We start from the raw sequence: 11,550 nt of genomic DNA on the forward strand, positions 1-11,550 counted from the left end.
TTGTTTTTAATGTTACAAAAAAGGCAACAGACAAAAGAGGTACACTCAATAAGATTATTTATGTTATTGTACAATCTGCATTATTTTTAACAAATAATAATAAAAAGAAGATTAGTAAGATGTACAGTATTCGAATGAACATATCTGGTGTGGACTGAGGACTCCGCCTGCCTCGTCACATCAAGTCCGCCCAGAGCTCCAGTGATGGGGGAGGGAGGGGGGAGGGGCCTGGAATGAATTTTTCATGAATGTTCTAATATATGAGTGTGTGTGTGTGTATATATATGCGTGTGTGTGTGTTTCTGTGTGTACATGCTTAGCCAAGGTATCGGCAGGAGGTGGAATGTCACATGGCGGATGATGGTGGGGGACAAAGGGATGAAAGCAAATTATAAGAGTTGAAGGGGAGCAGGGAGGAGAAGAAGAGGAGAAAAAGATGGAGCCAGGCGTGGAAGGGGCTCAGTTGGTGTAGATCTGGCCCTCAGGCGGCTGAGGAAGCTTCATGTTCTCCTTGCAGGTCATGAGCCGTCTCAGCTCCAGCAGCACCATCCGGATGCTGTAGGAGTTCTGCCACTTGGCCAGTGCAGTCACCGCATGTATGTCAACCTGGAGGACAGACCAGTAAGGATTGATACGATGCCTTTAGCTCTCCCATTATGTTTTTGTGTTGCAGTTCACAGTCAGAATACGTCTGTCTTAGCTTCTACTTTTCTAAATGGTTAAAATGTTAGAAATTAGATCGTAAGACACTTTACGGTCTCATGACTTCCTTTATGTTCCAATCAGTTTTTTGCTGAAAAAGCGAGTCACCCCCCACAAGGTAAATACTCGTTTTAAAAATATTCACTGACATATAAATTTGTGGGTGTTGTATTGCTGCATTTGAAAAACTGCAAGGAGCACAATCACTCTTTGAGTTAAGAATAAATAACACATCCTACAGATTGAGTGGAACCAATCTCAGAACAAGATCGAGAGAATCATAGACGACATAACACAGAATAAGACCCGGTGTAGAAGGTTTACATACCACACCGCTGGAGGTGTGCACGCCATTCAAGTTTATCTTCGTCACGAATTTGACAAACGGGGGGGACTCGGGGTACCCTTGCCCACATTCAACCTTCAGATTGTACATCCTGTTTTCATAGCTCGTCTGTGGACAGAAACAAGAGGCGAGAGGTCAGCGCAGCAAACATCAACAAACAGCACTCAGGTCATTTTCAGACGTGACACGAGGTTTTGTAAACTCTAGTCTGTCCTAAGTTAATATCCACCACCCTCTGGAAAATGTCCTAATCTACTGAGGGCTGTTAATATTCATGACAGATGCATATTTAGCTGCAGCATTAAAAATAATCAATGCTAAAATGTTGATTGCAAAAAGGAATTCATAATGGAGACATCAACCTGTTGCCTCCTGTCATTTTGTGATAATGTGTGGTGATAAATCCTCTTCACTTAATTATTTTATTGCTCCATCGCCTCACATTCACTTTGTTAATTAATGCAGCATCGTTCATCAGTTTCCCTTTGCACCAGTTTAAAATCCAAGCAGAGACATTCACTCGCAGCAGCAGACACTGAGACCTTCTGCTTACAGGACAGTTTGTCCCCCACTCTAACGAGGCACCACTCACCCTCGGGGGGCCGAGGATCACTCCTCTCCACCGGGTTAAGGTCATGTCCTCGTCATCCTCCAGACCCCAGCTCACCGTCCCGTCACCCACACCTTTCTGACCTTCCTCCAGCTCTTCCAGGAGCCGGAAATTGCGAGGAACTTTAACGCCTGCGTTGAGGACAAACACAAGCAATGCAAAAAGCTGTTACACCCAAACCTGGCTGCACCTTTTCCCCTACACGACAGGTGGGGTTAGCTCCCATCAGCCAGACACAGAAACGAGCAGCAGAGAATAAGACACGTCTCGATTTGACCACCTGTCATCGGCCTTCAGGGAGAGAGAGACACGTTAGTCATTAGCTCATCTGGTGAAACCTGAGGCAGTGACGGTGCTGCATCACTCGGCCTCTGCAGTGAGGTGTGATGCTGCTGCTGCTGCACTGGGCCGTCGTGCGAACCCGGTGGCACCGTCAGCTGCTGCAGCGACCCGGCTCCACGGCTCCACTGACCGTCAGTTGCTCCACGAGCCGGCAGTGAGTCTGTGCTACCGACACGAAGGAGCCACAGCTGCACAGAGGCTCCGGGTGGATCCACCCCGGGTTGTTATTGACGAGTAACGCGAGGGATTCGGGGGGGGGGTTTGGACACACATCCGCTATCGGGTCCCTGCTCAATACCGCAAATAAGCTAACACCGCCCGGCCGCGGGAGAAGCTGCGGCTCGGTTCCCAGTTTAGATCACGTTAGTAAATGAAAACCAACACGCAACACCGTCATATACACGTTAAATATACATGTTAAACACCCGCATCGCTCTGAACGACGTGAAACCCTATTTATCAACAGTCACTCTGTCCTCATCCTCGCGTCCAGCTCAACTCACGCTAGCTTAGCTAACACGGCTAACCCTTCCTATTCATTCTCCTCGGCGGCTGCGCGTTAGCATGTAGCTTAGCACGGAGCCGCCGCGCCACAACCCAGTCACGCTGCTCCTGGAGCCTGTCGCCGCGAAGGTGGAAAATTCGCGGCGCCGGTTGATCAGCGACATCTTCTCATTGTGATTTCTTTTCTCTGGATAATTTACCTGATCCGGCGGCGACCGCCATCTTGTCGCTGCTCAGCGGGAGCGCGCACGTTGTTTTACCAATTGTGGCCGACGGGGCGTGTGTGTGCGCGCGGAAGAAACGCAAAGCATCTCGGGGTCTGTAGTTTGTCAGAGAAACAGAGTGAGGCCCCTTGATGTCACGTGTTTTTATATTGTTCACAGTTAGAAAGTAACGGTTAAGAAGTTTAATGGTTTTAATTAATTGGTTTGACGACGATGCTCAAATTCGTCCTGTTACATTTTGCTAATTTTAGTTTATTAGCCCTTAGGTGACATGTCGCGTCAGTACTTTAACATGTGCAATCAGTGGAGTTTTTATTACTCTATTACTAGTTTATTTTATTACCTTTTTACCACATGCACCACCCTGCTGCTGGAAACACACTCTAGGACAAGTGTTAATAAATCCACATCCTCATATTGCAGTGTTTACTCTTGTAAAGCTGTTAAAGGTCATTATTTAGGCGTAGAAATATTTAAAAAATGAAATTACCTTGTGTAAAAACTAAAGATATGTAGATATATGTCAAGTAGGAGCCCATGAGCTCAAGTCTATGTTCCATAAACAACATAGAGAAATAGAAACGTCTTGAGGAAAAGGAGTAAAACGGTTGGATTTGGTGCCTTTGTGGTATTTGTTGACTGTAAAAAAATATCACCTGTATTATTCTTTAAATAGGCCTGACAGAGGTTCACTTCCAAACAGGTTCTACTACATCTATGCAACAGAAATAGGCCTTTTTAACATCGTATTTATAATAAGAAATAAAACATATGTAGTTTTTTATAGATAAAAAGGATTCCATTATTGTATTTTATCACTTAGATTGTTTTTGTTACTGTGACATGTCAAAATATCATATATTAACACTCACTGTAAACTCCCAACAGAGTGAGCTCATGCAGGTAAAAAAAAGAGGAAAATTATGTAAAGCATCTTTAAGCTAAAGCAGGGAAAGAAAGAACGGCATGAGACAAAACGAGAAGCAGCAATAATCAATTGTTTATTTTAGTTTACTTATAAATACAGTTTAATATATACATTGTAAGTCTCCCACATGGAAGAGAACAAAAAGGCATCGAGGCATTATTCTGATATCTAAAACTCCATCACCACCAGCAAATATAACCACCTACAACATCCATATGGGTCCTGCCTCAGAAGAAGTGCGAGGCAAACGAAGGGCAATTTAAAGTCAGCCGGTGAATTGTTTTTCCCACGTTGTCGGCAAGATTTACAGTAAACCAATCAGGGAGAGAATAAGGCAATTCAATAAAAAGTCCAGGGTTCATTACAAAACTGATTTGAACACAGCCTGTCAAACATACCAACAATTACCACCCACCCCACTCACTGACAACTTCATTTGCTTCCACAAAATATTTTCCGGTGGGAACAATATGTAATTAACCGCACATTGTCACAAAATACCCTTCAAGTCCACTAATGATAGCCCATTGTCTCTAAGCAGGAAAACCACACACAGCTGAATCACAAGTTCTACCTCAGAACAAGAGGTCAAGTTAACTGCACTGATATATGGCTACAACAGAACCTATTCTGTATTTTATATCGTTCGGCTATATTGCCAAACGAATCTGACACAAATAAGTGATTGAAACAACTTTTATCCAATAAATAACGTCTCTAACTTCAACTCATGGGGGTGTTTTGTGTGTTTTTTTACAAATTCATATTAAACTACTTTAATCCGCTTAACCACACTCCTGAGATCATCTGGAGAATCAGAATGAAGAATAAGTCGATACATGTTACAGCCTTAAATAGCAATGATAGCAAGTCTGTATCCAAGCAAAGATTATTCTATTATGAGGTCAACATATTTAATGTCAATTTTGTCCAAACTAATCATGGTCAATCTTGTCTAAAATCTTAGCCTGTCCTAGTTTCACAAAAACACAAAATTACCTTATCATTACTTTTTTATCTTACCACAAAAAGGCAATTAACTGAAACACTGAAACATTCAGCGGTGCCAACGCCAAACTCTGATGGCAGTAACCTCTGCCCGTAATAATGTTGTCTAATCAATAAAGAATTAGCAGGACTACAATTTGTACGTAGGCCTTAAAACTTTGATGCAGAGACACACGATGCCATTCGTTTACCAGCAAAAATTACACTCGTCCACACAGAACTGCTTCTCACAATACTTCTCTACAAGTACAATGCAATGTGTCATGTACTTCTGCTGTTGACCTGTGGTGAATAATTGTATCTAATCAAGTATAACGGATTCAAAAACCGGAATATCACATGATACAAAACAGAATTTTGGTTTCAAAGTTAAGTACAACTAAAATTAAAGTTTAACACCAGAAGCTTGATAATTAAGCCTTGAACCTGGTCAACCCGACTGAACGAGGTCAGCTTCTCCCATTTTAACCTGAACATCTTCATCACGCTTTCCTTGGAATGAAGGTAAAATTTTGGTTCTTCAAACCCGGGACAATTATGTCAAAGTTTGGGGTCATGTTTTTAAAGAGGTAAGAATAAATTTCATTTGGAGTGAGCATGATCCTCCTTGGTCCGTGTTAGTTTTACACAAACCCAAAAGGAAAGCTGGTGACCCAGTGTATTGCTTCCACAAGCAGACATGCTCTACACATGCACTCCTACGTCTGTTTAAGTGACATCTTCATTCGCTAAAGTAATTTTGTCATGCAGTTTGTTAAGTAGGTACATTGCAGAACTCCAGTTCTCCAACTAAGTAAATATGTGTGAACTATTAAATATAGAAAGGCATTTGAACCTAATCATATGAGTTAAGACGTATAGTTAAGGGCCTCTTATTACACTGCATAGTTATTCGCTGTACAATACATTTACAGATTAGTAACTGAAGCATTTAAAAAAAAAAAAAAATTAAACCGATTAATCTAATTACATAATCTCATGTATAGGAGTGAAGAAAGTCCTGCCTCGTCAACCTTCACTGAAGCCCTTGTAACATCACCAGCTCAACTTGTCACAGTTACCAAGACGGCAACGTTAGTCGCTGTGGCGACATCACTCGAATGTTTCACTCTGAAACGGACAGTTACTTCTCACATTACAAAAGAAAAGAAAGATGTGAGGAACAGAGACAGTTGCTCCGTTTACACCCGGCATTACAATACGTCTCAAATCCAGATTGTGTCTAGATATGATTTCACCTGATCATATTTACATCTGGTATTAATGTCCCCAGTGTCCACATTGAGATTCAATTGAGATCCGACCAGGTCACATCTTCCTCTTGTTTGCATGACAAACGGCACAAAAAGATATAAAAAGAAGATGTCAGCCATTAGTGACGCTGTGTTATTGAGGTCTGCTTCAGGTTTACTGGCTCATTGCTGCTAACTGCTGAGCTGCTGCTACCTCGCTGGTTCAGAACAGTCATGGGAGATTATTATTTCCACCCCTGAAGTCATTGAATGTGGACTAACAACATAATAGCATGAAGACTTGTGTTCAATATGGTCACAATGCGTCCCTGACAACCTCCAGAGAGGCTTTAGCCAATCAGATCACAATCCGTCCTCAATGGATCCTGGGTGCCTGTACTTTTAATGTGGTGAAGCATCACCCGATCGACCAGAACGTGTTCTAATGCCAGGTGTAAATGGAGTTAACGTTACATACAGTTGGCACATGACATTTCAGGATCAGTGTCTGACTAACTGAGACACAAACCCCAGACAGACGCAGAAGAAGTGCTGCAAATAAAACAGAAACGGAACAACAAAAGACACAAAAGCTGCATTTACAGAGCGTTAAGGCAACTAGACATAACTGCACGCGCCTCTTTCCCAAAGAACTTTCTCTTTACCCAAAAATGCTTTTCTCCTTGGACACAGCGATCATCTGGAAAGACTATAGGGCCAGAATGACTCAGCACATCAACAGCATTATATATATGTATATTTCCCTAAGTTTTCTAATTGTCTAGCAGCCACATTAACTACGGTTACGAGCGTTTCCATGAGACTCGTTCACATCAAACTACTGTACGTCCCCACGAAGCCTAAAAATGTCTCATCTGCTGTGTTTGGAACCAATGATATCTAAAAACAATAAAAGAAAAAGAAAATCTTTGCTAAGTATCTGACAGCTATATTGTTTATTTTGTAAAAGGTGTTTTTCTGCGCTGTCAGACCTGTCGTCTATCATGCTGGTGTCTAGTTTGGCTGTAAAGTGGCACTGACTCTTCTACGGGAACTGTTAATACTGAAGAAAAACCCTAATCTTATCATCACCTCCCCTTTTAAAACAGTCGAGAAATGTAACAGTAATCAACCGGTTTGTTCTTTAGCTTTCAACATTGGTAAAGCATCCTGTATCCCCCAGCTCTACGGCTTACTATGGCCTAAATCCATGTTTAATACTTCAAATCAAATAGACCCTTAATGAGGTGGAGATGAAACGACTGATCCAGAGAAAATAAAGAAGTGCTAAATATAAGATTCATCAACTCTCGAAATGAACAGTTGTGGCTCTGGAGGAGAAAAAGGCGAGTGTTCAAGCGTTCAAGTATCCTTTCATGGGATTGTTTGAATTTTCTGACATGAGGAAAAATGCTTTAATCTCCCTGGACAGCGATTTCAAATTATACGTCTAACCAAAACCTGTGTATGTCTCCGAAAAAAAAGTGATGAGTTGTGTTAAATATACATTAAGTTAAAGATATATTGCAATTTTAAACAATGATCTCCATGAGTAAGTAATGAGAAATTCAATCAACAAAGCCCTCCTCTTGAATAACAGACAAAATGTGCAAGACTTAAAGCTATGGCATCAGAAACTGTTTGTTAGTTTTCCTTCCTATGGATTACAGTTTAAGTGAGGCAAAAGAGGGGATGAGAAGCCTGGACGGAGCCAGCATCTTCTGAGGTAGGGTGCAGTTAGCCTGCAGCGTTACTTGACTTTTTGAGCCCATTTCAGGTCGTCAGACCGGGGCTTCTCGCCGGTCACACCCTGGATGAGATCCTCCAGGTTCTTCCAGAAACCCAGCTTCTCCAGTGGGTAGTTCAGCCAACCTGCAGAGACAAAGCTCAGTGACAAATCTGCCTCAGGTCTTCATCATGGCTAATTCTTTCATCAGGAGGTAAAAAGACGAACCTGTTGTGATGCAGAAGTACGTCTCGTGAGGAGAGACGTGATGGATGCGGTGGTGCTTGCGGGGGAGGATGATGTGGAGCTCCTGTAGCAACACGACCCAACCGGGAAGGCCGAAGTACGTGTGCGACCACTTGTGGATCTGGTTGGTGAGGGTCACAAAGATGGCTAGTGCAAATAAGTAGCAGAACCAGGGGTAGTTATGGTAAATGTCCGCTGCAATGAAAAGAAGAGGGACACAAGTTGAGAGAGAAACTCATTTGCCGTCTGTCAAGTTTCATTCAAAAAGCAGTTTAGATCAGATTACAGCATCTTTAAGAGGCAGAAGACGTCAGGCTGGGTTTGTTGATATAAAAACACACCAGGGGAGAGGGTGAGGAAGTTGAAGGCCATGTTTGCAAGAGGGACAATGGTCAACATGCAGTTGTCGCCATTGGTCTCAATGAAGTCGTGACGGGTGATGGCTGTGGGGTCAATGTGGTGCTCTCTAAATGGTCGTATAAAGGCCTGCAGGTCAGATCAGACACAGAAATACACTTTGTAAATGCAGGAAAGATTTATGGAGTATAAACAACTGATTCTAGATTTGAAAAATGAATAAATACCTTTCCAAAGATGGGCAGATCTACTGATCCCCATGTGTCGGCCCCCCAGTGAACAAGACCCGATGCAAAGTCTGCGGTGAGTATTCCTGCCACTAAAAATTTGTTTGAGGACGAGAAGATAAGAGAAAGCCTCGTAAATAAAAGGAGAACAAACAACACTTGTTTTGAATGCAAATCTGGAAAAAACAAAGGAACTAATCAAACACTGACAATACAACAACAGGACCTTACAGAATTCTTCAGTCAGCACTTACCAATGCCCAACACAATGTACCACAAATGCCCCAGATGGAAATTGGCAAGGAGGTGAATGAAATTGAAGGCCATGAGAGAGAAGCAGAGGACGACACTGATCAATTCTTGACATCTTTTGCCTGAAAGAAAAACAAGAGCAAAACATATTAGTACAACTTCAGCACATGAGCCTGCTGCTCCTGTTTCCTGATAAGATTATCAATTATGTAATATCTCCAGGTCACAGCAACTGAACTGGATGTGACCCTCATGCCAATCAAACTAATGTCCAAAGGTTAGGGATCCAGTCAGCAGGGTTAATTATCAGATGTTTCTTTAGAGCAGTGACACTCAGTACGGAAACATTCCTCTGCACTCAGGATGTGACATGATGCTGTTGAGCAGCTGGGCCTGAAGGACATGTACACGCCCCACAGAAAGACGCTACACATGCTCCCACCAAAAAAAAACCCACCATTCGCCAGCAAGAGTCTAATTCTCCACAGTTAGAGCTCTCAGATTCAGATCCTCGTGAGCACAGACAGATTACTGACCGAGCAGCCAGCTGCCCGGGCCTCTGTGTGGCCGTTTGCATTCATATTTATAAAAGACACAAAGTGACCACAGAGAAAAGTTAACAAATATAAAAAGACACAAAAATAAGCGTAAAGAAGCTAAAAATGTCTACGAATAGAAAAAACATAACAGACACTTCAAAGTCCAGACCATGATCCAAGCCAGGTAACACGTCTTTGTTGCATTATACATCTGATCAGGTCAGCTTTGGTTTCAGGTTCCAATTCCAATGTGTTTGCACAACAGGCGGTAAGGCCATTCACTTTAATGTTATCAAGTTCAATGGTGGGAGGCCTGACTCAGCTGCCGAAGCATGTCAACATAGAAACAGGTGAGTTATTCAGTGCTTACAATATTTATATTAGATTTTTGTTTCCTGTAGATAGTTAGTTAGTTAGTTGGTTGGTTAGCAAACAGTGTAGTGACTCGGTTAGCTAGTTAGTTAGTTAGTTAGTTGATCAGATAGTTGATCAGTCTGTTAGTTTGTTTGTTAGGAACTCATTTACTTGGTTACTCTGTTAGTTACGTAGTTACTCAGGTGGTTGTGATGGCTGCTCAGTGAGTTTCAGTCTGTGGGCGGACTCTCAGTAAGTTTCTTGGTTGGTTTGTTTGTTAGTTACTCAGTTTGTTAGTTGGTTACTCAGTTTGTTGTGATGGCTGCTCGGTGACTTTCAGCGGGCTGACACTGAGTCCCCCCGCCGTTGTGATCGCTCAGGGCGGCTGCTGAGCCTGGAGCTGGGCGGTGGATCCTCCGGAGAATCTGCGCAGATCTCCAAATGTCAAAGACACAACGACACTCAACCAATTCCCTTTGTGTAGGAACAGCAACAACACAGTGACTGTAACAAACCCACAACTGTCTCCGGTGGCTCGGTGTCGTTACATTGAACCGGTCACCGATTACCCGGTGTTTCAGTCAGTGGTTGGTCAGTAGGTGAGAGTCAGTGCGACTTGGTAACTACATACACAACCAGTCGTCATGTCACGCCACTCGCAGACACTTGAACCGGGGGAACGAGTCCCTGAGCGGATCCACTCACCTGGCGAGTACAGGGTGGCCAGCTCCCGGGCCCCGGCGTGCTGCGGGCCCCATCTGGCCGCCCCTCGGCCCGGTCCCTGCGGCTCCGGGCTCCGTGTTTCCCCTCCACACTCGCTCTCGTTCACCGTCCTCGCCATTTCTTCCCCGGCGGGTCCAGCCCCTTCAGTGTCTCCACTCGCAGCCAGGAACCAGCGGAAGCATCGACTTTCTCAGCCCACGGTCAACGCTGAGGTTCGGGCCAATCGGGAGCAAGCCGATGAGATCCGCAGCCAATCACCGCACGGAACAGTGTTACATACACAGTTGAGTGGCCAATGGGGGAAGCGAGAAAAAAAAAAAAACCCGCATCACCCCAGCCCCACCCGGCCTGTGTGCGCTCTGCTCTCTGCCGCTAGATGGAGCTGTCGGTGAGCACGTGGCTTGAATCTACAATTAAAAACACCTGGGCAGGTGTTTGAGCGGCTTCTGTTTCCTGCGTGATTGTGAAGCTGCAGCAGCAACAGGCCCCAAAACATGTCAACACAGAAACAGGTGAGTTGTTCACTGCTTAGTATGTTTTTTATATTTATACTTGCACAAATACACCACAGAAACTCCCTTGTATGTGTAAACCTGCTTGGCAATAAAACCACGGTTCTAATTCTGATGTAAGAAGAAGCTAATGAAGAGTTAAGGGGCCTGTTCACAGTGTGTCACCTTTTAAAACGACATATTTTACAAAGTTCAGTTCATAAACAAAACATAACTTTGCTAATAGATGGGGTATAAAGTTATAAAAAAGTCATTGGCGATATGTTTCTGCATCTTTGTATTTATCTGTAGACATTGTGAGTTTCTCTGTCAATGTCAACTTTATTTAATTTAAAACATCTTGGTTGTGGTGGGTTTGTGGCTATTAGGAGTGGCTTTATCGTTGTTTCTTGTATGTTTGCAGCCATTTTGTGTCTCTTGAGTCATTTTGCATGTAATGATGGTTATGTTGTGTCTCTTTGTGGTTATTTTGTGTCTCTTTATGGCCATGCTGTAGCTAGTTATCGGTTTTGTGGTTGGTTTTTGTCCCTTTTGTGTGTCTTTATAGCCATTTTGTGTCTCTTTATGGTCACGTTGTACCTCCTTTTGTTTCTTCATTTCCTATTTTGTGTGTCTTTGTGCTCATCTTGTGTCTCTTTGTGGTCATGATGTAACTTAGTGTATCATTGTTTGTTTGGGGTTTATATTAAGAAAGATTTTCTTTGTGTTCTTTTTTTCA

The 11,550-nt window shown here is 43.1% G+C and overlaps 2 protein-coding genes across 3 annotated transcripts; both read right to left on the reverse strand.

Annotated features, from left to right (window-relative positions):
• Positions 1 to 40: 40 nt before the first annotated feature.
• LOC118111561 (ubiquitin-conjugating enzyme E2 variant 1) lies at positions 41 to 2,821 on the reverse strand. 2 transcript variants are annotated; one of them, XM_035160238.2, is made up of 4 exons: positions 2,705 to 2,821; positions 1,641 to 1,789; positions 1,031 to 1,156; positions 41 to 606 (listed from the first exon to the last, which is right to left on the reverse strand). In XM_035160238.2, the coding sequence occupies exons 1-4, from the start codon at positions 2,724 to 2,726 to the stop codon at positions 460 to 462; spliced, it is 444 nt and encodes a 147-aa protein (XP_035016129.1). In that variant the 5' UTR covers positions 2,727 to 2,821; the 3' UTR covers positions 41 to 459. The 2 variants fall into 2 exon arrangements, with proteins under 2 accessions (XP_035016129.1, XP_035016128.1); XM_035160237.2 differs by lacking the exon at positions 2,705 to 2,821 and adding an exon at positions 1,939 to 1,961.
• Positions 2,822 to 3,706: 885 nt separating this feature from the next.
• On the reverse strand, positions 3,707 to 10,490 carry peds1 (plasmanylethanolamine desaturase 1). The gene is made up of 6 exons (XM_035160235.2): positions 10,303 to 10,490; positions 8,707 to 8,826; positions 8,453 to 8,544; positions 8,210 to 8,354; positions 7,851 to 8,063; positions 3,707 to 7,768 (listed from the first exon to the last, which is right to left on the reverse strand). The coding sequence occupies exons 1-6, from the start codon at positions 10,436 to 10,438 to the stop codon at positions 7,647 to 7,649; spliced, it is 828 nt and encodes a 275-aa protein (XP_035016126.1). The 5' UTR covers positions 10,439 to 10,490; the 3' UTR covers positions 3,707 to 7,646.
• Positions 10,491 to 11,550: the final 1,060 nt, after the last annotated feature.

This window comes from Hippoglossus stenolepis, chromosome 6 (genome assembly GCF_022539355.2).
Source record: "Hippoglossus stenolepis isolate QCI-W04-F060 chromosome 6, HSTE1.2, whole genome shotgun sequence".
Lineage (NCBI taxonomy): Eukaryota > Metazoa > Chordata > Actinopteri > Pleuronectiformes > Pleuronectidae > Hippoglossus > Hippoglossus stenolepis.